The following is a 26203-nucleotide window of genomic DNA, read 5'->3' as shown; positions in this document are numbered from 1 at the left end:
CGGCGCCGCGGTGATTTGCTGCGCGGCGCGGCGAGCGGCGGCGGCGGCGATGAGAGCGGGCAGTGCGAACTGCCGGAGCAGCCGCCGGCCGCCGTGAGTGCGGGCGCCGAGGGGGGGGGGGTGCGGGGCGGGGGGGGTAGGCGAGCGGCGAGCGCCGCGGGCCACGCCGCCCGTGGGGTCCGGGCCGCCGCCGCGCACCTGACGGGGGCAGCGCGGCGCGGCGGCGCCCCGCGCGTGGGACGGGAGCGGCGCGCCCCCGCCGCGGGGAGGCGGCCCCGGCGGCCCCCGCCGAGCCCGGCGCGGAAAGTTTTCGGCGAGTCGGCGGCGGGCCGCGGGCTAACCTTCCCTCCCCTCCTCTCTCCCGGCCCTCTCCTCCTCCCGCTCCGCTCCCCCCGCCGCCTTTTGTTTCCGCAGATAGTCGGCACACAAAGCTGGTCCCGGGTCTGCGCGGCGGCGAGGCACCCTGATGAGCCAGCCTGGGGAGCGCCATGGATCTGACTAAGATGGGCGCGATCCAGCTGCAGAACCCCTGCCACCCCACCGGGCTGCTGCACAAAGCCAACCAGATGCGCCTGGCGGGGACGCTGTGCGACGTGGTCATCATGGTGGACAGCCAGGAGTTCCGTGCGCACCGGACGGTGCTGGCTTGCACCAGCAAGATGTTCGAGATCCTCTTCCACCGCAACAGCCAGCATTACACCCTGGACTTCCTCTCGCCAAAGACGTTCCAGCAGATCCTGGAGTACGCGTACACCGCCACCCTGCAGGCCAAGGTCGAAGACTTGGACGACCTGCTCTACGCCGCCGAGATCCTGGAAATCGAGTACCTGGAGGAGCAGTGCCTGAAGATCCTGGAGACCATCCAGGCCTCCGAGGACAACGATGCCGAGGTCGCCGTGGCCGACGGAGGCGCCGCCGCCGAGGAGGAGGAGGAGAGGAAGTCGAGGTACATCAAGGGCCTCTTCACCTCCAAGCCTGCCGGCGAGGAGAGCGGCTACGCCGGCGCGGCCGGCCAGAGCCTGCTGCCGGCCGTAGCGGGGCAGAGCCCCTCCGCCTCCTCTTCCTTCGGCCCCCTCTCCGCCATGAGCCCCACCAAGGCGGCGGTGGACAGCTTGATGACCATCGGGCAGTCGCTGCTGCAGGGCGCCCCGCCGCCCGGCGCCCCCGAGGACTCGCGCCCCGCCGCCCGCCGCCCCCTCGGCCTCGCCGAGGTGAAAACCGAAGCCATGCAGGTGGACGACGCCTCCGGCTGCAACAGCCCCCGTTCCGCCGAGCCCGGCGCCTCCGGCGGGGAGAAGCCCGACGAGAAGGGCAAGGAAGGGCCCGGCACCCCGACCCGCGGCAGCGTCATCACCAGCGCCCGCGAACTGCACTACGCCCGCGAGGAGGGTGCCGAGCCGCCGCCCGAGCCCGGCCAGGGGCTGCCGCTGGGGCCGGAGCCGTCCGCTGCCGCCCAGGGCGAGAAGCCCCTGGGCATCTACTCCCTGCTGCCCAACCACAAGACTGAGCCGGTGCTCGGCGTGCCGCCCTCCGTGGCGTCCGCCCTGCACGTGCAGCCGGCCCTGGCCGTCTCCATGGACTTCAGCGCCTACGGGGGGCTGCTGCCCCAGGGCTTTATCCAGCGGGAGCTGTTCAGCAAGCTGGGGGAGCTGGCGGCCGGCATGAAGACGGAGAGCAGAGCCCTGGGCGAGCAGTGCAGCGTGTGCGGGGCAGAGCTGCCGGACAACGAGACGCTGGAGCAGCACAGGTGAGCGCCGCTGCGTTCCGCGCCGGGCGGGATCTCGGTTTCGGGCAGGGCGTTGGCGCGGGCGACGTTCCTGCCGCGTACCCCGAAACCGGGACGCGGAGCGGTGTGCGCGGAGGGACAGCTGTCGCAACTTTTCTGGCTCCGGCAGCCGTGCCAGAAGGCTCCCCGGCTGGGAGGACAGCCGGGACAGGGCTCGGGGCTCGTTTCCCTGACCGCCGTCTGCCGAACGGCTCGCGCTCGCTACCCCTTCGGTTTAGGGATCCGGCTGTAAAGGGATGCGGCGGGGTCAGGCAGCCCTCACCCCCCCGCACCGCTCCCTCCCGCACCCTCCACACGTCCATGCAGGGCGAGGCGGGACCCGTGGGATCCCGGCGCGCCGATGACATTTGGGATCGCTGCGCGCAGCCCCTTGCCAGCCCGGTAGTTCCGTGCCCCGCAGCTTCCCGGTTCGCGAAATATCCGCACGCTGCTCAAAGTAGCACGTAGGTCGGGCTGGGTAACGCTGGGGCGAGCGCAGAGGGCTCGCTCGCGCTGCCGCAGAGCCGCGGGTCCGGCCCCGCGGGGCTGGGTTCAGGGTTGAGCCTCCAGCGGACGCGATTTCGGGGCTCCCGTGCTTGGGGGGGCCGGGGGGGGGGGGGGGGGCGCTGATTTTTGTGCTCGCGCTGAGCCCCGCACCTCGGGGAGCTGCTGCGGTGTGGGAGCGTGGCGGCCGTTGTTGGCACGTGAGTTCGGTGCTCCCCCGTCTACCGTCTCCCGATCGGGGGAGCGGGGACCAGAGCTCGTTCCCCGATTTGGCTGGGGAACGGGGACGCGTTAATTAAGGCATTGCCGGTCAAACCTCTTGGCGCCGGCTGAGCTTCGGCGGGAACGGCCGCGTCCTGCCTAGGGGAAGGCAGCACCGGCACGGTGCCGGAGCTGCGCGTCGTGTCAGATTTTTAAGGAATCAACAGGTTAATTAGTCCTGATGCACATAACGCGCTCCGGGGACGGTGGCCGTGCCGGCGCGCGCCTCTGGCGGGGGAGCCGGTGCTGCCGACGCGCTCGCCGCCTGCGGAGGCTGCCGCCCGCGGGCGGTGCGGGGTGCGCCGGAGCCGGCGTCGGGTGCCGGAGCAGCAGCTCCCCGCATGTTCAGCCCGGGAACGTCTCCAGCGCGGGGCGGCAGCCGCCGCTCCGGGGATCTCGGCCCCATGCGGGTCTGCGAGCGCCGGCAGCGTCGCCTCTTGCTCTAGCTGGCGACTGGGAGCCGCCGTGAGCAGCCCTCGCCCCTCGGAAGGGTCCCCCCCGCTCTTTGTGGGTGCTTTCTGCTTTGTTCCCCCGCCTCAGGAGCGGGAGAGCTCGCGGCTCGCGTTCGTTAGCGTGCCCGAAGCGGCCTCAGTGCGGCTCTTCCCCGGCCGTGCGGTGATGCAGACCGAACGTCACCGGAGGAGAGCTGCAGTGAAGGCTCAGGGAGAATTTTAACGTGCCGTTCTGCCGCGGCCTCGACCGTCGCCCCTTCTCCCTCCGAGCGCGAGGACCGGCGCTGCCGCAGGAGAGGGCGACGCCAGCGCTGCCCGGCTGCTCCTGCCGCTTCCCCGGGGGGTCTGCCCCGGGTGGGATCCTTCCCCCTGCGCCCCGGCGGTGGGGAGATGGGGGAGCGCGGCCCAGCCCGTCTAACGCAGCAGCCCGTGCTTCCCGTCACCTTCCTGCACTCGCCACGTTTTGACATCCGGGGCTGCGGTCACAGCTTATTTCTTAATTATTCCCGGCCCTTCCCAGGGGGCTGGGCGCCGGGCCCCGTGGCCCGACGGGCGCTCGGGTCGGAGCGGGGCGCGGCGCCGAGCGCCGTCCCCCGCAAGCGAAGCCTCGAAGGCCACCGCTTGCGGCCAGCGCCAAACTCCGCTTGCCGGCTCCTGCGTTCGGGCAGGTTACCTGGCGCCGGCGAACTTCGCAGGGCGAGCCAAATCCTTTGAGCCCTTTTTAAACCGATCCGTGCGACCGTCCACGTTGAAAGGCGTTGGGCAACAGGCAAATGAACTCACACGCACGCGTTACCCCCCCCGGCACCCCCCCCCCGGCCCAAAGTCTAAATCTAAGGCGGTTTGTGCGCAGACGAGGTCTCATGTGGCTTTTTTATGGTGTTTGCTTTCGAAGACGTGGCGAAAATCACCATTTTGGGAGGATTTGTGGGATCCTATTGTATTTATGGAGCTGTTAAACAGCGTCTGCGCTAGATCGGGGTTTGTAACTCTCTGCTGGAGCGGTTCTGGCGGCGGCGGCCGTGCCGGCTACGGGCTCCTCTCCGCTCCGGTGCCTGGCGGAGAGGTGGTCCGGGGGGGACGCGCACCCCGCACCGAGGCCCCGGCGCCGCCTCCCCGAGCCCGCTGGCGGCGGGGGCAGGATGTGCTGGGGGCACCGCCGCGTGGCTCGTCGACCGGCGGCTTTCGCCGACCTCCTTCTGCTGCGCGCTTGCTGCTGTGGTTTCGCTTTCCGACCCCGAAGCCGGCGCCGAGGTGCGCGGAGCAGTCTCGTTCCCAGCTGCCGCAAGCCGGGGGTGGCTGCCGGCGAGGGGCGACCCCGGGGGCGGGCCGGACGCGGGGTGCCGGGCCGCCCCGATGGGATGCTCGCCCGCCCGGCGCGATGGCTTTCGGGCGCGGAGCCTGAACCCGTCCAGAGCTGACGCCGCTCGTTCCGCAGGGAGCTTAACGAGCCGACGCGTACCGTGCCTGTTTGCATCGCGCAAGCGAGCGTACGCATATGGCGGGTATGTTTGTTTACACACACACACGCCTATAGAAGTATAAATATACATGCGTATAGGCTCGGAGCCTTCAGAGCGTTGCTCCTGTCTTCCTCGGCGTGGGAAACGCACGCCGCAAAAAGGAGAGCGGAGGGCCGGGCTGGCTTTCCACCGGGCTCCGGCAAGCGCCGCGGGGGACGGTCGCCCGCCCCGGCCGCCCTCGGCCTCGTGGCAGCGTCGTCCGCGCCCCGCCAGAACGCGGGCGAGTCGAGAGCACCGAGTTGTGACTTTTCGGTGGCCGAGCGGCCACAAGCCTTTGGCGCTGACTCTGATGGGGGTTTTCGGGTCCCCGAACCCACCAGCTGCTGCGCGGTGCGGGTTTTCTTTTGCCTTCTTCACCGAGCTTATGATTTTGACTGATTGAGCGCGTATTGAGTTGGCAACTCTTTAATTTTTTTTTGTTATAAAAGATTTCCTTCTAGGTTCAGCAAAGTTCAAACTTAATCTAATGTTAGTATCGATCGTCGCCTCTAATTGCAGGCAAAAAAGCCATAGTTCAAGCGGCCCTTTTTTGGCTTTGTTAGTACGGAGAAAAACCTCCCGGGCTGCCACGGCAGTGCCGTGCTGAGCCGCCGGCTGAGCCCGGAGTAATTTTTCATCAGAACGTCAAATACCTGACGACTTCATTTTTTTTAGCGTTGATAGCAACGGGGAAGGCTGCGGGCGGGGATGCGATTCCATAAAGTTCGGCAGCGGCACGGCCGAGCATCCGGACCCCGATGCCGTCGGGGAATTCGCCCACCGCGGCGATGCCGCTGGCCGCCAGCGTTCGCCACGTGTTGCCTGGGCGAGATGGAGACGCTCGGCTGGAAAATGAAAGCGCTTGGCGGCGGCGGCGGCAACGTCAGGCCGGTGATGGGTGAACGCTCCGCCGGGAGTGGTTTTGGCTGGCAGGTGCCGTCGCGTGGGGATGCACCTCGGGAAAAGCCTCTGCTGAAATTTTCACAGATGAGTTGTGCGTTTTGAGGCTTCGGCTTTGGTTTGGGTTGTTTTTGCCCGTTTCTGAAGCCCGGGGGAGCAGCAGACCCAAGTGTCCGCCTCCCGCAGCGCCGGCGCGCAGGACCGGGGATCGATGCGCTCGCCGGTCCGGTGCGCGGGGCCGGGCGTCCACGCTCCCGCCGGTCCGAAACGCTCCTGCTCGGGGACCCGGCAGCTCCCCGTGGGATTCAGATCCGCCGGCAGCGCCCGGCAGTCCCCGTCACCGGCAGCCCGTTGGTCTGCTCTGTGCGCGCAGCTGGAACGTTAATGCCGTAGCAGCCGCGAAGTAGCCGCGTAGGGAAATACTCCGGCTTTTTTGGCATTCTCTTTGCTGGCCTCACCTCCGTTCGTCTCCGCCTGGATTAGCTGCGCGTTGCGCGGCTAATGCTATTAGGCGCGTTGGCACCGCTCGACGTGTCACAGTGAGAAACAGATGCGGTATACCATTAAAGCAATAAACGCGATAAATCGGATCCCAAGCGCTTTGTGAGATGTTATTAGCGTTAATTTTGGTAGTCTGATACAGTAGTTGTTTCTTTATTTTATTTTAAGCGTTCGGCAATTTATGTTCCGCTGCGCTCGGCTGCGGCCGAAAGCTTAAAAAAAACGGAGGAAAAATAGAGAACGAAAGGGGAGGGAGGACCCAAAAAAAAAAAAAAGGCCGGCAGCCCCCCAAACTCTGCCCATGATTACTTCCAGAGTCCGAGGACAACTTGGCAGCTCTTGTTTCTTGCTGATGGGCCTTATTAGCGGCACCTGGCATCATAAGGGGCTAATGGAAACCAGCGTTCCCGGCCGGCCGCGGCCGCGCGGCTCCGGCAGCGCGGGGCGGCCGGGCGAGGAAGCTCTTATTAGCTTTATGGGCAGGGGGACGTGCCCCGCTCAGGAAATGAATGTTGCAGCTAAGGTCCGCGGCGCTGACCCCGAGCGTGTAACCTGTGAGCGCCGGCGGAGACCCCGCTCAGGATGCTTGGGATTTCGGGGGCTCTCTGGTTCTTGTCACGGGCAGAGGGGGAATACGGCGCGGTATGTTGCAGCCTTGAACTTTTGATTTATTCGGCGGGGGGGACTTAACCGTTTCCATGCTCGCCTCCTCGCGCGGAGGGGGAGGAGCCCCCTTCGGCTTCCGCGTTATTCCGTCGGTTATCCCGCGTCGTTTTAGCTGCGCGGGTGACGCGCTGGAGAGCAAAGCTCTGAGGCTCCCGCCAGGAAACGCCACTTTTTCCGAAAAAAAAAAAAAATTTTCCCCAATTATCTTTCTTTTTCCCCTGGCCCAGCGGTAACTTTGGCGTCTTCCCCACCGACGGCGGCGCCCGGCGCTTTCGGCACCTTGCGGCTCGCCGATGGCAGAGGGGCTTCCACGGGGACGCGGCGCGCCCGCCTTCCCCGGTGCGGCGCGTCTCCCAGGGACCGGGCTGGGTGGCTCTGCGCCGGCCGGGCGGGCCCCACCGGCTGCGGGGTTGGGACCCCGACGCAGAAAACCTGCCTGCCCGAGGGCGCTCGGGGTGGCCTTTTCCCCGAAGCGCGCTCGCCCGCAGCCGTCCGATAAGCCGTGCGGAGCCTTTCCAGCGCGCGTCGTGACTCGTCGGGCGACGCTGGTTAAAACCGCGCCTCTCGGCTGCGCGCAGGGACCCTCGGGGAGCCTGCGCCGTTTCGAGGGTGACGCCGTCGACTCTTTTTTTTTTTTTTTTTTTCCCCCCCTTTCCTTGGCCCCGTGGAAATGGCGTGGAGCGGCCCGGGTGCTTGGGGACGGAGCATCCCTGCAGCCTTCGACGCGATGTTGGCTCTTTAGCTACACCGGTGGGTAAATCTGTTTTCCTTGGATGGAGTAAAACGATCTGCATTTTCCTTTTTTGCTCGCAATTAGCAAGATTTTTCTTTTACTCCCCCCCCCCGGCGCCCACCCCAGCCCTCGACAGCTTCAAGAGAGGCTTTAAATGAGTAATTACTAAATATTTCCCGGCAGCCAAACACGGGGGCCGTGGCATCTCCTGTTGCAAAAGTGAAAAATATTTCTGTTTGCCGTTAATTTTAGTGGCAGGCGGATCACGTTAACTGGCTGTAATTGCTTCCAGATATGGCAGAGGGTTTTGTGTGTTGGGATGAAGGGTCTGGTAAGTGCTCGCTTCCTGTGTAAATTAGCCTATTCCATTCATTCCCCCTCGCCCGGCAGTCCTGGCTTGTGTCACTCTGCCTGCAAGGCTGCTTTTCCCCCCCCCCCCGGCACCACCACCGCCCCCCGGCCCGGTGTTGGGCAGCTCGGCTCGCCGCTTTACGGCCGGGCTTCGTCCTCGGCTGGGCATCGCTCCCCGCTTCGCCGTCAGGACGTGCGAGCGACGGCAGCCCGGTGCCGGCTGAAACGAGGGAAGCGCGGACGGAAGAGGTTCCTAGAAGGCGAGCGCCAGGGAAAGGGTTACGCGGCCTTCGGAAGAAGCGCAAACGAGGCCGGCGCATCGGCGTGCGGTTAGACGCCTTTTAATACGGGCTTGCGCGCCTTTGGCGCGATCGCGGCACCGACTCTTATCCCCGGGCTCGAGCCCGGTCGCGACGACTTGCCGCGGGGCTCCCGGGAGCGTGGCGTGGGTATTATAATCCTTAGCGAAGCGTGCCTGAAACGCCTGGTACCGGTTTTGAGCCGCGGTTTGCACCGGCAGGGTTTCGGAGCACTGCCGCAGCTGCCGTGGCGAGCGGCCGGTGCCTCGGCGAGAGTGATAAGCGCTGCCGGCCCACGTGCTTTGGCAAGCAAAGGCGGATTTCTCTTCTCGATTCCTTTTTCCGCCGGCTCGGTCGCTCCGCAGCCCAAGAAAGGAGCCCCGCCGTCAAAATTCGGCTCGCAGGAGCTTGTGTCGCCGAGACCGCCAGGCCAGGGCCGCCTGTATCATCTACGCCGTAGCGTTCCCAGCCGGTTGTAGGTCGCTTGCGGCTGGGTACGCGCCCCACGCTGCCGGTCCGGTTTCCCATCGGCCTCCGCCGTCTCGCTGCTGTTCTACTTAGCAAACAAGTCGGCGACAGGCGAGCGCGGAAACCCTTCTGCGCTTAGGCGCGAGCGCGGTAAAGGCGTACCGAGCCTCGCCAGAGCTGCCGCCGTAAATCGGCGTTAAACGCCCTGCTTTGTTACCGGTGTCGGCGCGGGAGATGGGCCCTTTATCTGCGTGTATCAGCTGGGCTGATAACCCCGCGCTCTGTTCAGTGCCGTACGAGGAGCGGCTGGCCCGCCGCGCGCCGGCATCGCCCGCGCCGGGTGCCGGCACGGGGGCAAGGGGAGGATGCCAGTGCGGGTGACGCCGGGGCCCTTGCCTCGCGCGCCGCGGAGGGGACCCTCTGCACCCCCCCCCTCGAAAAAATAGACCTCCGCCTGCCGGCACACGCAGCTTGCGGCGGGGAGGAAGACGCCTGTTTTTCACCGCGGTGACCTATAAAGAAGGCAGACGTTGACCGAGCGGAAAAACAAAGAGAAACTAGAAAAAAAACCCAAAAAAACCCAAAAAACCCCAAAAAATAAAAAAACCCACAGCCCCGAGCACCGGACCGGTTCCATGGCCGGCACGCGCGCAGGGTCAGAAGGTGCGCGCGTAGCCGGCGGGAGGCGGGCGCGGGGTCCCTGCTGGCACGGCCGGCGGGAGAACGCCGGGCTCGTCTTTCCCTGCGCCATAACTGTGCGGCACCACGATGTCCCCGAGCCAGGGAGATCTCTCTCTCTCTCTCTCTCTCTCAAAAAATTACTCTGGCCGATCATTTAATCTTGTTTCAGATTTGCGTTTTGCGCGCCAGGTGCTCCGCCGACGGCGGCCCGCGTGCCGCCGGCGGGGCTTGCCACCGAGTTTGGGTACGGTGCCGGGCTCTGCCCTTTGTCACCTTCCCTCGTTCTTGTCTTCGCGCATTATTTATAGTAAATCATCTTAGAAAGGAGCGCGAAGGAGGAAGCGTGATTCATCCTCCCTGAAAGCAGCAGCGACGTAAATAAAGGCAAAGCGCTTACTACGTGTTTTTTATTATGGTATTTAAGGACAGGTTGTACTAATTCTGGCGTGCGCAGACTAAACCCGTGAAGGCTGCGACGCGAAGAAATTCGATTTAAGACTGCACGTCAAAAAAAAAAAAAAAAAAAAAAGAGAAAAATCCACCAAAACCCAGCCGGTCGCCTTGGAAGCGCGTGCGCGCGGCAGCACGAGGCTTTAGGGTCGCCGGGTTTCGCCGCGTGTCTTTGGCCGCGCCGTTGGCTTCTCGGGGGCTCCGAATGGCTCGGGTGTGTCGCGGGTCTGGCAAGAGGTGCTCGAGTTGGTCCGGAAAAGGGGCAAGCCAGCAGGCGAGCGGCGAGGGGTTGCGCCACGGCCGCGCTCGCCGCAGAGGGGCCCAGCCAAACGGGGCAGGCCGGGGCTGGCAGCGCGGCGCAGCGAGCTCCGGCGGCGGGTATCTTATCTCCGGCCGGGCGCGGGCTGCGGTCGCAGCCTGCTGCACGACGCACGCAAACTGCCTTGGGGTGGGAGAGATAAGGCGCAGGCAGCGTGCGACGCCGGCCCCCCCCCGGCTCCCCGCGCCGTCCCGCTCGCAGCGTGCTGCGGTCGGCCAGCACCGGCTGGGCCCTCCCCGCCGGCGGCGCGCGGCCGGCCCGGCGCGGGGCGGTCGGAGCGCGGCAGGGCGCCCGCCGGCTTGCGCGCCGGGGCCCCTTTCTGCGAAACGGCGCAGTACTCGGAACCGAAACCCTCTGCGCCTCCCGGCCGGGCGCTCGGCTATTTTTACCGGTAACGCGGTGATTTCCTCTTCTCTCTCTTCCTTCCCCCCGTTCGGGGAAAATAGCCCAAGCGCCCAGAGCGCGCGGGAGGGAGGGCGCTTCTGCGAACGAGAGCGGCGGCCGGAGGCGCTCGGAGCGCGCCCAGGCTCTGCCCGCGCTGCCCTCGCCGTTCGGAGGCCGGGGGAAACGCCGTTCCGGCTTTGCCGCGCCTTCCCCGGCCGTCCGCGTCGCTGTCGCCCCGGTCGAAGGAGAGTGTTTTGTTGGGGACCGGGGGGGGGGGTGTCAAACCGTGGGACCGAGCCCCTTTTGGGTTCCGGTGCCGGGTGACGCTTTTCCGCGTGACGGAGAAGGCGGCGCACGCGCCTGCACGTGGGATTTCGTGCACGAAGCCGTGCCGTGCCGGGGCGTGGTTTGCCGCTCCCCCGTGTGCTGCGCGCCGTCGCCTTCCGCTGCCGGCGGCCTTTTCGGGAGATTTCGGGTCTTCCTAGCCGGGCGTCACGCTAAGCTACGGTTCGGGGCCGGGTGCGTATCGGGCGCGGGGGTTTTTTTTCCTTCTTCCCGCACGTTGGCTTGATTCTCGCTTCGCTCTGCGGCCGCTCGGCCTTCCCGCGGCAGGGTTCCTGTCGCCGCTATTGACCGACGCGCCGATTCCTTTGCCGTTTTTAAATAACCGTCTTTTTCCTGCGGTACGAGGAAGGGAAAACATCTTTCCCTAATAGCGCGGCTCTCAAAAGTCCTCGCAGGCGTGAATTTGCCATTCTTTCATTACGGGGACTTGAACTGCCGAATCGTGGAAGCGGGGCGATGGGAAACGCTTGCATACGCCACGTTGGCAAAAAAAAAAAAAAGGCTGTTTTTAAAGCTGCTGTCGTGGGCTGGGGTGGTTTTTCCCCTCTCGCTCCGACGTCGCGTGGAGTCTGCGGTACGGGACGCGCCTCGGTTGCCGGTGCTAGCCCCGGCTCAGGCTCGGCCGCGCGGCGTCCGGGACCGCGTGCCCACCCGGCCGTCCCCAACGCGCGGCCTCAGCAAAGCGCTGGTTTACCGCGCGCCCGGTGCCGCCGCTCTTACCCGTGGCGGCGACGGCCGGGGGCTTCTTCCCGCAGGGAGAAGCCCCCGGCCGTCGCCCGCTCAACAAAGCCCCGTGTGGGTCGCCACGTCCCTTTGATTCTTCCTGCATCACCTTCTGCCGCGTCCCGGCGCCGGAGTTTTATTATTTTATAGAAGCCGTAACATTTGGACCGCGCCGCGCGGCGGTGGCCGGCGCGGTCTCCCCGCCATCCTCCTCCTCGGGACGCTTTCCAGCAGTGAACAGGGTGGCCGAGCACGCGGGGGGCTCTCGGCCCCCGGCGGCGTTTGGGAGCCGGGATCGCCAGCGTCGCGGTGCGCGTTTCAGGAAACAGGCGATATTTGGGCTAAGGAGAAACGGTTTTGCCGCGCTGGGCGTACCGTCGCCCGCCGCCTTCCCCTGTGTGTAGAAACCCGTGACTTTTCGGCGGTAAGTACCGTCAGGGGAAGAAGGGAGAGCCCGGGCAGCCGAGAGTGTATTTTCTTGAGCTGCAGAAGAAGATTAGTAGCATCTGTGTAAACGCCCCGTCGCAGCGGCGAGGGCTTTTTTTTGTACCGCTTGGAAGATGCTCCGGACGGCTCGAGGCAGGAGACGCCGTTACCTCGCCCGCGGCGCGGCCGAGCCCTCCGCGCGCCTTCGACCTCCCCGCCCGCCCCGCGGTAAGTATTTCGGCCGCCCTCGGCCCCGCTCTCCCTCCCGGCAGTAAATTACATATTAAAGCAGCCCGGTAACTGAGCGCCGGCTGCCGCGCGATAAGCTCCGGGAAATCGATGCGTTTGCCGTGCGCCTGCTTGTTTATGACACCTGCCCGCGGAGCGGTCGAGCGACGCTCCGCGTGCCCGGGGCCGCGCGCCGGAGGCTCGCCGCTTCTCACAGGAGAGGGTGTGACCCCAAATCAAATATATCAGTTTCTTTTTTATTATTATTGTTTGGGGGTGGTTTGTTTTGGTTTTTTTTTTTTCTTGGGGGTTTTTGGGTTTTTTTTTTTGTTTTGCTGACGACGGCGGCGTCCCGTCGCGGGGGGTAGAATAAGGCGAGCGATGGTATTTGGCGACGCGGAGCGGCGAGGAGAGGCTGCGGCAGGCTGAGAGACCGGGCCGTGTCGTCGTCCGTCTGCGGGGCTTCTCTCAGGCGCTCCCACGGCTTGCGCCCTTTGCCCGCGTCCCCGCCGCCGCGCGCCGCCGGGGCTTTGGGGTGGGAGCAGGTAATATTTTTAATTTTTTTTTTTTTTTTTTTTTTTTTTTCCAAAAGCCGAAGTTAGCGAGCTGCGGTAATTGACCTTTTGGCCCAGATACGAAGTCGGGAGGTAGAAGACACAGCTTGCGAGATTCATTTTTTCTTTTTTTTGTGAAACTGTTGACCTCTCGCAAGATTAACTCGGAGATAATAGTAATTATCAGCAGATTACGGCGGGTCCGATCGATAGCGAACTTTACCTCCTGCCTAAAAACTGAAGGTCGGCGTTTTTACCGCGGCGCGGATGACTCCGGCGGGTTTTCGCGCCCTCGCCAGCCGCCGAGCGTCCCCCGCGCCTCGGGCAGGCGCGAGCCGAGCGCCGCTTCCCCCGGGCGCTTGGGCCCGCGGGGCGGTCCGGCGCGTGGCCCGGGCGCGGGGTTTTGGGGTGCCGTCGGCGAACTCGGCCGCGGCGCGCGCCGCCTCCCCGGAGGCGAGACGCTGGAGCGCGGAGGGGTAGCGCCCCGCTCCGAAAAGGCGCTCTCTCGTCGCCTAGCTTTTAATTGCCTGCTTTCACTTTTTATGTATAAAAGATCGTCCGTTTAATTAACTGGAGAATGCCATCTCAAAATGGCTAATGCTTTACACATGACGGCTCTTAAAATAAAAGTAGCGTTCCGGCGCCGCGCCGCGCCTCCTCCGCGTCGGCCGCTCGCGGGTCATTTTGGAGAGAAGTGACCCCCCGCCCCAGGCAGCCCCCGGTTCTTCAGCAGGTTTGGGGGGCCCGATCCTGGGTTGCCCCCGCCGGCATTTCGGGGCGGGCGGGAGCGCTGCCGGAGCGAAGGCGGCGATTCCGTCCGGGTCCCGGTCTTTCCCCGCGCCTCGCCCGTTAACCGCTGGCCGCCGGCGGTGGCACCGCGAGCCTGCCCTCGCCGGGGCGAAACCCTGGGGCTGCCCTCGCCGGGACCCCTGCCCCGGCGCCCGGGAGCGCCGGAGCCGGCTCCCCGGGGCCTCTCTCGCCATCAAAGGTGGTCTCGCGGCCGTTTTCCCTCCCGTTTTTCCTCTCCCCTCCGCGGTAACAGAGGGGAGGGGAAAAACGAGCTGCAGCGGGGGACCCCGGCGGGAACTTCGAGGCGAGTCGCTGGGTTTGTTGTTAAAATCCTGCACGCACGCCCGCACCCTCTTTTTTTTTTTTCCCTTTTTTTTCTTTTTTTCTCTTTTTCTTTTTTTTCTTTTTTCTTTCTTCTTTTTTCTTTTTTTCTTTTTTTCTTTTTTCTTTTTTTTTCTTTTTTTTTTTCCTCTTCCCCCCACCCCCCCCCTTTTTTTTTTTTTTTTGTAGCTTAGAAACCGCTTTGTGGCAGAAGGCTGGGCGGGTTTGAATACCGCATGCAGGCGTAGGAGGCTGACTGAGACCATACGGCTTTATCATTCATTAATTCCCGCGCTCATTCATCCCCCTATTTAAACTTCTCTCTAAAGACGGGAGCTACAGATGGTCTTTTGGGACCCGCTTTAGCCTGCAGACCGCGGCCCCGACAAAGGGGTGCGGCGGGAGCAGCAGAGTGTACAAAATATTTCCAACCATTAGAAACCGAGGTCTCGTTCACCGGCGGCTCGGGCTTTGGAAGCGAGTTTAGGCGGGAGCGTCGTAACCCGGCGAGCGGCAGCCGCGGTTCCGCTGGCCGCGATCGCGCTTGAGAAGCCGGGGGAGCGGCAGCGTTTCTTGAGCCGCGTCCTCGCGCGACGCAAAACCCCGCGTCCCCCGCCCGAGACCCGACGAGGCGGGACCCGACGAGGCGCTGAGACCCGACGAGGCGGGACCAAAAGTTCTCTCCCGGAGTAAACCGAATTCCGCGATCTTGTTTTTACACGTGCTGTGCTTAAATATTAACACCAATCGAGCAAATTGCCTTTTAACTGCCTTTATTTGCGTTCATTAACAGCATAATTTAAAAGCTCCCGGATTCGCGCGGAACCTGTTGTGCACGTTGTGGGGGGGGCGAGGCCGCTCGTAAATTAATTAACGGTGAGCGAGCCTCCTTGGAGAGGTCCCGAAGCGCCAGGACGGCTCAGCAACGCCCGGGCTCCTCGCTTCGGGACGCCGCGTACTTTTGGCCGGGGCGGGGGGGGAGCGTGCCGCGTCAGCGCTGGTGTCCCGCTCGTCGCTTGGCTCGCCCGGGAGGTATTTATTTATTTTTCAGCGGAACACGTCGTAGGCAAAGCGAAGCTAATTACGCCGCAGCTGAAGGCAGCGCTCTTGCTGAACTGCTGCCGAAAGTAAAAAAAAAAAAAAAAAAATAAAAGCATGCGGGGGAAGTCGCTGCCCTCGTGGCCCCGGCGCGGGGCCCCGGGGCGCGGCGCTGCCCGCAGCCAGCGGCGTCTGCCCGCGTTGTCCTTCCGCGAGACGACAACTTTCCAGCGCGATCGCGGCGCGCTCGCTCCCCTCCGCGCAGATGTTTGTGCGGTCTCGGGAGCGAGGCCAACTCGGACGGGGCGGACGCGCTGCAGGCAGCCCCGGCGTGCCGTGCCGGCGGCTCCGCCGGGGACCGGGGCTGCGCGAGCTCTTTCGACGCCTCCTGCTTCCATAGTCCTGCCTGGAAAATACGTCTTTCCTTGGGAGGGTGTTGCTGTCGGGTGGGCTCGGCGGCGGCCCCCGTCCCAGCCCCGGCACCCCGCTCCGTCGCAGCGGCGCCGGCGGGCGCTGCCCCGCTCCGACCGCGCTCTGCCCTCGCCCTGGGTGCCCTGAGCTCTCGCCGAAGCCGGGCGCAGTTCAGATACGTTAATTTACTGGCTTGACGAGGTGCGTAACCTTCGTCTCCCGGCTTCGAATTGGAAAAAATTAGTTCTTCGTCAGCCCCGGGAACGCCTGCGGAAGCGGCGTGGACCCCCGGCGCTGCTGTGGGGCGGGAGGAGACGGACCTGTGGCCGGGAGAAGTCGTTCCGGAGAATCCTTGCAGGAGCGCAGCGTTTCCAGCCTGTCCGAGGGCATCTCTCTCCACCGCAGACGGGCTGCGTAACAGCCCCGTCTTACGGTTTCATTAATCAAAGACACTTCCACTGCCCCTTTACGGCACCGCGGCTGCCGCGGCTGTCCCGCGCTGACAGCTCCCTAATTCATCTTCCCGGGGAAGGAGCCGGGGACCCGCCGCTCCTGCCGCGGGTGCTGCAGCCGTCGCCCGTTTTCGGTGCCGCGGGCGCACGTGCGAGGGGTTCGGCCCCGGCGCGCGGCAGGTTTTTACCTGGGGGCAAGCGTCCTCCCTTGGCCCCGGCACCCGCAAAACGCTCCCCTGCGCGGGAGGAGGTTTCGGCAGTCGCGCGTCCCGAGGCGGGGAGGGCGGGAAGCGGGGATCCGTCTTACGGCGCGTGCGAATACGTGCTCGAAGCGGGGACGTTGGGCGGCTCTTGCCGCGGCTCCGGCAAGTTGCTGAGGTAAGGGCGGGGGGTTTGCGTGGCAGCGAAGGCGAGACCCCCGGCTGGACTCGGTCCGGGGAGCACTTGCGACTCTCCCCGTCCCCTGACCGAGGGAGGCATCTCTGCCGCTCCCCGAAATACGGGCGCGAAACCCGCTCAGGCGCCCGGCCGCCGCGTCGCCCTCGGGAGGATGCGCGCCGCCGCGGACCGGAGTCGGCCGTCCTTAAGGCTTGCCGCGGCACCGCGATGTTTTGGGGCCGCTAACAGTAAGGAAGCGTTTTCATCGCAGCGCCGTATCGGCCCGCGCGCTGACACCTGGAGAGCGGAGATAGATATTTTCCGTAGGACCGCGTTTCCGAGCCGCGAGCTCTTCCCCGGCCGTTAATTAATCCTCTGTAGTTTAGCGACCGATGAAATCACGCCGCTGTGAAATTTTAATCCGTGCGCCGCACAGGCGCAACTGACGTTATCGGAGGACCCCAGGTGCGTGCTTCAAATTAGCTCGTTGAATCTCTTGCATATTTGATTAGCTTATAAAACTCCTCGGGATCCGGGCCGCTCGCCGGAAAGACGGCGCTTGCCCGTAATCCGCGCCCGTTCCCGGAGCGGGCGGCAGAAGGCTCGTCGGGAAAATAGAGGCGAGCGCGGCAGCGAGGTGAAGCCGACGGCGGGGGGACGCGGGGACGTCCCCGGCTGCCCGGCGGAGGCCGAAGACGAGCGCGGCGCGGGGAAGCGGCGCTGGGGCTCGTCCCCGCGGGCACCGTCCGGTTCCTGACGCGTCCCCCAGCCGCGTCCCCGCGGCGGGGTCGCTGGAGGGAGCGGGAGTTGAAGAAAAAACCAAAACCCCCTAACCCTCCCTTAGGGTTCGGAGGCACGGGCGGCCGAGGCGGGCGCTTCGCTGTCCGCGGACCGCGCCGGCGCTCCGGTGGCACGCGCGCTGCTGAGGAAACCAGGTGACGGATATATTTATAAACTGGGAATCCGTGAACCGCTGGTTATTTCTGAATAGGGAAGCGAAACATCTGCATAATCGCGCCGCCGCTGCGGCAGACGTACTCGGCGCCGAGGTCGCTTTGCCTTTTTTGCCCGAATTTCCCGTTATTTTTGAGAACGAGCTCCCCCGGCGCTCTGCTTGACGCCTCCGGCGCCCGTGGCACGGTTGCTCAGCGTACCGGTCGGAGCGGGCGAGACGCCGGGCGCAGCCCCGCGGGGTCGGCACCAGCCAGGGAAGCCGCCGCTCTTCTCTTCGCCTTCGGTACGTCGGCGTCACCAGGTGCCCGAAGAACGGGGACGATGATGATTTTGGACGGCCGAATTAGCGCCGGTTATTCTAAGCGGGGCCGCGCTTTCTTCGCGGGCAGGGTCTAAGGGGAGGTTTAAATCGCGCCTCCGGGGCTCGCGGCTCGCGTTGAGGTAAGGCGAGGCGAAAGGAGAGGGAGCTTCCGTGAAAGGGAAGCGCTGGCATCGTGCTGAAACGGCGTCACGCCGCGGCATCTGGTTTAAGCTCGTAAGTTGGCTCCTGGTAAATATAAATATTGTACGGGCAGGGAGTTTTAGTGCTCTCTATTGATAGCTTTCCCCTTCCCTGCCCCCCCCCCCCCGGCATTTTTTGTAAAAAAAAAAACAACCAACCAAAAGAAAACAACAACAACCCTCAGAAATAGTAAAATCTTTATTCCAGCTCCTGTAAGATTTATTTATTTTAGCAGCGGTGGTGGTTTGAGGGCAGTTTTCTCTCTTCCCTTTTTCTTCTGTTTTCTTTTTTTTCCCCCCCTTCTTAATTTATTAAACCGAAAGGAAGGTCTCGGCTCCCTTCCCCCTTCCCCGTGCCCTTAATAGCTCTCGCTGCTATTTTAATCCGCCGGGCTGGGAGACGAGGGCAGAGCGGTGGCCGCACGGGAGCCGAGCCTCCCCAGCGCCGCGGCCGGCGCGAGCGATCCGGTGTCGCCGAGCGTCGTAAATAACCGTCTCGGAGAGGGGGGAAAAAAACCCAAAAAAGCCCAAAAAACACAACACCCTCTCCGCCACGCAGATGCCAAACCCTTATCGGAGGACGGGCAACGGGGTTTTTTTGCAGGCTGCCTGCTGACCTTGGCTCCCCGCGGCACGCACGGCGTGGCACCGCCGCCTCTATCTCAATAAAATGGATCAGGGGATGAATCGATTTTTTCGTATCGATTCGCCCCGGCCGGGGTGGGAATCAGGCGGCGGGGAAGGGGTTGTGGGGAGTTTCTGGGGGACGCAAAGAGGCACCGGTGCCGGTTTGCCCGCCCGGTGCTTGGGGCCGCTGCGTGACGGGCGCCGCGGCGGGGACGCGCCGGCCACCGGCCGCCCCTCCGGTTATAGCCCGGTATAAATAAAATGAGAAGGCTCCTATAAAACTCCGCGGCACGAAGTCAGAACCGCTCGAGGTTTCTGCTGCCTGGCTCCCGCGCGCGGCAATGAATATTTTATAGGAAAGGAAATACTTAGCGCCCGAATCTTTTTATAGCACCGCCGCTCCCCGCGGGCGGTAAGCTGCCCACGCGCCCGCCGCAGCCCCCTCGCCCTTCGCGGCGCCGCGCCGACGCTCGCGGCGCGGGGCCGGGCGGCCGGGGCGAGGGTCTCGCCCGGCGGCGTGCGTTCCCGCGCCGCGGAGCCCGTCGCTTCAACAGGTATCGAGCAAAGCCCCCGCCGCGCTAGAGCCTCCCCTTGGCGCGGGGCGGCTTTTTCGCCGTGCCGCGGCAGCCGGCCGCCCCGCCGAGCTGCGCCCCGGCCCGGGGATGACAAAGTGCCCTTTAGTTAATTGCGGAGCGGATCGCCTGGAGTTAAAAGTTCTGATTTATACGACCACGGCTCTAACTGCTCAATAACACGGGCCCGTAATCTACTTTCATTTCAAACAGAAGGGTGATTTATGGGGCAGCATGCCGCTTTAGCTCAGAAATGAGGTGTTCAACATATGCTCTGTTGACATAAATTTGGAATTTATCGCTCCTGTCAAAACTGCCTGTTGGACAAAGGTGCGCATTAAGGCAATAAATGGCTCGGAATAGTTTTCTGTCAAAATTCCTAACCATTGTATTTACTCCGTTCGAGGGGAAAAACATACACTTAAAAGTAATCAACCGGCCGAAAGCCGTGCGTCTGGCTCGGCGCGGAGGGGCGGGGGTCTCCTCCCCGCCGCCCAAGAGGGGCGGTGGGGAGGGGCCGGGCGACCGGGGCTCCTTAAATAAAAGCAGCAGAAGGCGGTTTTCTGCGGGTTTTTAAGCAGGCGGGGCGGGGGAGCTTGCGCGCGGTGGCGGCGGGCCGCTCGCCGTCGGCTTTGGGTACCGGGTCCGCGCCGGTACCCGCGCCCCCGGGATGCTCCGCCGAGCCCCCGCGTCCTCCGGCAGCGGCCGGCGGCGTTTGCCACCGATCCCGGCCTTTTCACACCAAGCGCCCTGTGGGGAAAACTCGTAATTTTGACACCGCGCGGTCTCGCCGGAGTCGCCGTCCCTTTGAAGTGCTTTTTGCGGGGGCATTTACAGGCCTTTTTAATTACCGGCAGCTCGCGAGGGGCCAACCTCCTTTTTGTCTGCCGGCGCTGGCTGGGGAGGGGGTATCACCCCACCGTCGGTTTAGAGAGCCCTTCGCCGGACCCCCGCGCCGGGGGCTGGCTCGGGAAGGTCGGGAGCGCCCACGGGAGCATCCTCCCGCGGTACCCGGCAACCTGGAGGCTTCCGCCGGCTTCGTCCTTCTGTGCGCCTCAAGCAGGAGCGACGGAGGCAAACCCATTTTTTATTCTTTTTTTTTCTTTTAAAAAAAGAAAAAAGGCGCTTTTTCGGGTTACCGCCGCTCCCCATCCCGCAGGCACCTGGGCCGCGTCGCCGGCGGGGACCTTGCGGGACGAGGGGAGCGTAATCTCCGCGCCGGGTTGCAGCTACAAAGCCTGGTTTCATCTTTTTGCGCTCCGGTTCGGGCAGCATCGCCGCGAAGCGACGTATTTTAACGCCCTTAACTTCTCCCCCCGCCCCCTTCCTAGAGGCACAACTTTAGAAGCACATATTGATCTTTCCCCTCAGATCTTAACAGCCTGAGCAGCCGTAACACCGTGCTTACGTCTGCCAGGTTTCTGCGCGGTTTCGCAGCGTCTCCTTAATCCGGCGAGCAGAAATAGAACATTTCAATCATATTTTGCTACCGGGAAACCGAGCAGATAAAGCGCTTTAAGACCTTGTTGAAAGGGACCGCGCGAGATGGCGAGCGATAAGGGCGCCGAATGGCAAAAAAACCTTCGGTCGCCGCCGAAATTTGTCGGTTGGGGTGTTGCAAATACGTGGCTCGGCGAGCACCCCGGCGCCTGGCGGGAGCCGAGGGGGTGACGCGACCGGGAGGGAACGGCAGCGCCCGGGCTGGGTGGGCGCGCGGGTTTCCGGGCGGCCCCGGCGGGCTCCCGGCTCCCGTGTTTTCCCCTCTCCTCGCCGGAGAAGGTGGGAGAGGAGGTCTCACCCGCGCGCCCTTTGCCCGGACCGACGCGTAGACGGCAGCGCCCCAGGTTCTCGGTTTCACCCGGCTTGCCCTGGCTTTTGGGGGCGCGGCGCTGGCGGGCAAGGTTGGCCGTGCTCTTCTTTTCCGTAGGCTTGGGCGACGCCGAGGAAGACTTGTCTTCTTCTTTCCGCTCCCTTTCTTCAGGCTGGCTGGAAAAACGAACGTTTAAAACGTCCTACTCGAACTAATTAACCAACTGCGCCTTACTTCGCCGAAAAGGGCGTTCCAGGCGCGAAGAGGCGGGCGCCGCGCCGTTGGCACGGCGGGCGCGGCGCTCTTCCTCACAAAGCGGTCGAAAGCCGGCGTTGAGCGCGGAAGCGAGCTCGGCCCGAGCCGGGGAAGCGCGGCAGGCCTGTCCCTAATTAAAAATGCAAAATGAGAAGGTCGTCACTCACTTAGCTGCCTTCTTGGCAGCGGGAGGCTGGCGGGAGGCTGGCGTTTTATTTATTTTTGCAAGGCGGATAAATCCTTTGGATCGTAAACCTTCTTGGCCTGAATTCGTGCATGACTCTTAATCCTCCGCTATGACACAGTGAATTCGGGGCGAGCCTGATTAATAATTGCGTTATACAGCAAAGCGGAGAGTCGAAACCTGCTCCTGCTCCTTTCCGCTCCCTTTCTGCTCGCTGCCGAACGCCGCGGGGTCTCCTCCTGCCGTCCGGCGCTTCCCGCGCCGCCGTCGAGCATCCCTGCCAAGCGGGACGCGGGGCGGGACGCGGGGCCGGCCGCTTGGCGCCGTCGCGAGGGCATCGGGCGCCGGCGGGGCAGGGCACGCTCCAGGGCCCCGGGCTTTCCGCGGCTGGGAGGGACGCTCCGGCTGGGGCTCGGCGGAGCAGCAGCTTCGCGCCGGTACGGCTTACGCCGGGGGCGGGAAACGAAGCTCCCGCGGAGCTCGACCCGCGCGCGGAAGGCGAGCGGTCCTCGGCAGCCCGGCACGGCCGGGGCCCAGAGGGTTCGGCGGCCGGCCCCGTTGAAGACCGTTTCTGTTTTGCCCTTGGCGACAAGGCAATAAAAAGACGCCCGCCCTGTTGCGGAGCGACGATGAACGGCGGGCGCGATCGGAGGTCGGCGCGCCGCGGTTTTCTGCGTCGCTCCTCGAACGCGTACGGATGCTTCTCTGTTGACAGCGTCCGATTTGGCAACTTTGCACGTGCTGCCGTGGCGAGCCCTCCCCGGCCGGCGGTACGAGCGGTTCGCGGCGACCGAGGCGCGGCCCGCGGGCGGCAGCCCGGCGCTCGGCTGGAAGCGGTTGTGGCTCGGGGGCTTTTTCTCAATGCCGCTGTCGAGCGCGGAGCCGGGTCGCTTTGCAAAAGCACCCCTTTGTCACCAGCTGGCGTGCTGGAGTAAAGCAACGAGCACCCGTTCCAGGCGTTTCGGCTCGGCGTGGGGCTGGGCAGCGGCTGGCCCTGAGCGGGGCGTCCATGGGTTTGGGAGGGGTGGCCCTCGGGTGGCGATGATGGCTCCGGAAGCAAGATGGAGGTGGGTGGGTTGGTTGCTTGGTGAGTTGCTTGGTGGGTGGGTCGATCGCTTGGTGGGTGGCTTGGTCGCTTGGTGGGTCGGTGGGTGGCTTGATGGGTTGGTGGGTGGCTTGGTTGCCTGATGGGTCGGTGGGTGGCTTGGTGGCTCGGTGAGTGGGCTGGTTGCTTGGTGGCTTGGTGGGTGGGTGGGTGGCTTGGTGGACTGGTCGCTTGGTGGCTTGGTGAGTGGGCTGGTGGCTTGGTGGGCTGGTTGCTTGGTGGCTTGGTGGGTTGGTGGGTGGCTTGGTGGGTCGGTGGGTGTCTTGGTCGCTTGGTGGCTTGGTGAGTGGGCTGGTGGCTTGGTGGGTTGGTTGCTTGGTGGGTCAGTGGGTCTCTTGGTTGCTTGGTGGGTCAGTGGGTGGCTTGGTTGCTTGGTGGGTCAGTGGGTCGCTTGGTGGCTTGGTGAGTGGGCTGGTGGCTTGGTGGGCTGGTTGCTTGGTGGGTCGGTGGGTGGCTTGGTGGGTCGGTGGGTGTCTTGGTCGCTTGGTGGCTTGGTGAGTGGGCTGGTGGCTTGGTGGGTTGGTTGCTTGGTGGGTCAGTGGGTGGCTTGGTTGCTTGGTGGGTCAGTGGGTCGCTTGGTGGCTTGGTGAGTGGGCTGGTGGCTTGGTGGGCTGGTTGCTTGGTGGGTTGGTGGGTGGCTTGGTGGGTCGGTGGGTGTCTTGGTCGCTTGGTGGCTTGGTGAGTGGGCTGGTGGCTTGGTGGGTTGGTTGCTTGGTGGGTCAGTGGGTGGCTTGGTTGCTTGGTGGGTCAGTGGGTCGCTTGGTGGCTTGGTGGGTCGGTTGCTTGGTGGGTCAGTGGGTGGCTTGGTTGCTTGGTGGGTCAGTGGGTCGCTTGGTGGCTTGGTGAGTGGGCTGGTGGCTTGGTGGCTTGGTCGCTTGGTGGGCTGGTGGCTTGGTGGGTGGGTGGGTTGCTTGATGTGTGGGTTGGTTGGTCGGTTGTCTTAGGCTTGGACAATACTCCTGCCCGGCTCCGTGCAAGCACCGCCCGTTAAAGGTGATTTCACTTGATCGCGAGCTCCGCTCCACTGCGCGTCTCTTGCCCCCCAAGGGCGGAGCGCCAGAGTCTCCGTGGCAAAGCGAGGCGAAGAACGTGGGTTTGGCCGTCGCGGCCGAGCCCAGCGTCCGCTGCCTGCGACGGCAAAGCCGGGGGGGACGCTGCGAGCGGTACCGGAGCCCCAGCCCTGCTCCCCGGGCCGCTGGGGGATGCTCAGCCCCTGGCGGGATGCGGGATAGGGGACGCGGCCCCGTCGCCGCGGTCGGGAGGTTGCGCGATGCCGCCCGGGCGTAGCGTAGTTTGTGCCGTGTGGTGCCAGGAAACGGCGAGCGGCAGGTTTCCTGTTTGCGAGCTGGTGGTTAGCTTTTTCGCTTGCGGCTCGTGTCGCGCTGAATTTGGATGGAAATTGGGATTCGGTTAGAAAGGCACACAAACAACCCCTTAATTTTTTTCTTTTTTTAAATTTTTTTTTTTTTTTTTTTTTTTTTTTGCAGTACAGTTACCCTTTTCAAAAGCGCTCGCTGCGTGGGGAGGAAGCTCGCCAGCGCGTACTTTGCGTTGGCTCTAGAGCTTGGATTTATTGGGTTTATTAAGTGAATCCAACTGTAGCAATGGTGGGGCTTGGTGGTCTCAAAGGTCTTTTCCAACCTTAACGATCCTGCGATGACAGCAAAGCTTAAGCTAAGGGGAAGGGAATCTCCTCGCCCGCGGGGCGTCACGCAGGACCTCCCGTCCGTGCCCTCCCGTCGCAAACGGGAGCGGGTTTCGGGCGAGGGCGTGGGTTGCCTCGGGCACCGGCACGTTTCCCAGCGTGGTCCCGGCGCGCTCGCCTGCGGGAGGACTGACCCCTCTCTCTTCTCCCCTAGGAAGCTGCACAGCGGGATGAAGACTTACGGATGCGAGCTGTGCGGGAAGAGGTTCCTGGACAGCTTGCGGCTGCGAATGCACTTACTGGCTCACTCAGGTGGGTGGGAAGGGGGATGCGCGGGGCGGGGGGGACACGCGCGCGCTCTCCGTGCCCACCCAGGGGTGCTGCGGCCGCCCGGCTCGCGCCCCTCGTCTCGAGGAGACGCGTGCGGAGCTGCCTGCGCCCTTCCCAGGGCGGCACGTCGCGAGCTTGTTCTCCAGTGCCCAGTAATTTGATTTAAGTTGTTTTTTGGTTGGTGGTTTTTTTTTTTGGTTTTTTTTTCTTTTTTGAGTTTGTTTTCAATTCCTTAATCGGGGAAATATTTTCCGGGCTAAGCAGCTCGGAATAACAAACTCTACGCGTTGTCCGGCCCCGCTCGTAGCCCGAGCATCCCCTTCGCCCCGGCTCCTCGCGCGCATCCCGGCGCCGCGTTCCTCGCGTACGGGCGCCCGCCGCGGTTTCATTAGCAAAACGGCTGCGGAATTAGGCGTCCTCTGCCTAATGACTCTAACGAGCAGGTTCACGCGTCGCAGGGCCCTTTAATTAAATAGATCGGGAAGGGCTGGGACGCCGCGCCGGTGGGAAGCCTTGTGCTCAGCAAGCCAACGCGGGCTGGCGGTCCGGTGGCAGCCCCTTCCGCGGCTGGGGGGGGGTCTCATGGCGTGAAAAAGGGGCAAAAAAGGCACAAAAAAGGCACAAAAAAGGCACAAGAAAGGCAGGCACCCCTTTGCTGGAACGCAGCCGGGGTCCTCGTCCCGCTCGTTCGAGGGCAAATCGCTTGGGGTGGCAGCCAAAGCTGCGCCGTGGGTAGCGTCGCAAGGAACCTCTATTATTTTTTTTTATATATTTTTTTTTTTTTTTTTTTTTTTAATTCCCCCCCCCCCCCCCTTCTGGCCCGGCAGCAGGTTCTGCTTCTCAGGGCGTCGTCACCGGCCCCGACCCCCGCCCCGCCGCTTTTGGGGACGGGCACCGGCGGGTTGCTGGGGCCGGTCCCCGGGGATGCCGGTCCTCCCCCCGCGCCCCCCCCCCCCCCCCGCCGGCGCTGGCGTGCGCGGCTCGTGTTTGTTACGGTCGCTTTGGCTCGCGGCCCGTCCCTGGCGGGCGGCCAGCTTTGTGGGTACAGTACGTACAGTGAACGCCGAGCCAAGCTTGTCATCGCGCGGGATTAATTATTTTTTTTTTTTTTAATTTTTTTATTTTTTTTATTTAAAACCCGGCGGGGGCGGGGAGAGCTCTCGCCCTGCGCTCGCAAACAGCCGCCGTGAATTCCAGCGCTGTTATTTATTAAAGCGGGAGACCTTTGCACCTCTCCCCTCGCCTCCCCCCCGCCCGCCCGGGACGGAGCGAGCTTGCGCCGCAGCGGCGCGAGGCCTTGTTTTCGGCGCGGCCGCGCTCCGAAGGCTTCTTGCCTCCGCGCCGACGGGGACTTTCGCCCCCGGGGATTTAAATTGCGGCGCGTTTAAATTGAGGAACAAATCGGGGACTGGCCCCCCCCCCGGGGGGGGGGGTGCTGGCGAGCCCCCCGCGATGCTGCTGGCGCTCGGCGCTGTTACCGCAGCAGCCCCGCAGGTGCCTGGCGAGTCCCCGACCGAACGTCTACGCTCCGATACGAAGCGTCGATATCGAGCCCTTGAGGCCGCGCAAAGCCTCTCCCTCGGCCCGGCGCGCTCCCGGCGCGCTCCCGGCGCGCTCGCAAAGGCGGGGGGCGAAGGCCGCCCCAGGGGCTGCCCCTTCGCCGGCACGGAGAATCGCCGGCGAAGCCGCCTCGCCGGCACCCTGGGCATCCTCGCCGGGGCTCGGCGGGCGCGCCGGTTCGCGCGCCGGGGTGCCGGTGACCCGATCGCCCGCTTTGGGTCGGGTTCGGTCCCCGGCGGCGGGAGGAAAAGCAGAATTTCTGCCCCGTTTTCAGGGTTTCGGCGCTCTAGCGAGCGCGGACCCTTCTCCCCCGGCGTCACCTCCGAGGGGAGCGACGCGGCCGCCGCTCCCCGCCCCCCCCCCCCCCCCACCACCCCGCGCCCCGTCCCGGCTGGCCGGCGTCCCGCGCCGGGTCCCGGGGTGATGTCAGCGGCCCGCCGGCAGGTCTGGATGTTCTGCCAGCGTTCCCCGCGTTTATGATCATCCGCAGATGTGCATCCAAGAACACGCCGTACCCGCGGCAGAAATTAATGCCGGCTTGACGGCCGGCCAAGCCGCGCGCGCGGGGGAGAGGAGGGAAGAAAACAAAAACTGTTTAATGCTGTTTATAAATTATACGCGCTGGCTGGTGAAAAATACATTGCTGTCGCCCGCCCCCCCCCGTGCTCTCTGCCTCGCGACCAGGAGAATACGGTTTGCTCTTTAGCTCCCGTTTTGGCTGCGTTCCCGCGCCCGGCCAGGCGCTTCCTTCGCCCCCTC

The 26203-nt window shown here is 64.1% G+C and overlaps 1 protein-coding gene across 1 annotated transcript; it reads left to right on the top strand.

The window, feature by feature from the left end:
- Nucleotides 1–415: 415 nt before the first annotated feature.
- LOC309416371 (zinc finger and BTB domain-containing protein 16-like) lies at nucleotides 416–25514 on the top strand. Its single transcript, XM_082015930.1, has 2 exons — nucleotides 416–1747; nucleotides 23769–25514. The coding sequence occupies exons 1-2, from the start codon at nucleotides 489–491 to the stop codon at nucleotides 24043–24045; spliced, it is 1536 nt and encodes a 511-aa protein (XP_081872056.1). The 5' UTR covers nucleotides 416–488; the 3' UTR covers nucleotides 24046–25514.
- Nucleotides 25515–26203: the final 689 nt, after the last annotated feature.

Source organism: Phaethon aethereus, assembly GCF_964289735.1.
Source record: "Phaethon aethereus genome assembly, contig: HAP1_SCAFFOLD_577, whole genome shotgun sequence".
Lineage (NCBI taxonomy): Eukaryota > Metazoa > Chordata > Aves > Phaethontiformes > Phaethontidae > Phaethon > Phaethon aethereus.
The sequence above is the reverse complement of the archived record's forward strand: the minus strand, read 5'-3'. Positions and strand labels throughout refer to the sequence as shown.

What these genes read in the sequence shown, in the direction of transcription:
- LOC309416371 (XM_082015930.1), top strand. Translation starts at nt 489, where the DNA reads ATGGATCTGACTAAGATGGGCGCGATCCAGCTGCAGAACCCCTGCCAC. An exon ending in GAGACGCTGGAGCAGCACAG is followed by an intron (nt 1,748 to 23,768) that starts GTGAGCGCCGCT and finishes CTTCTCCCCTAG; the next exon opens with GAAGCTGCACAGCGGGATGA.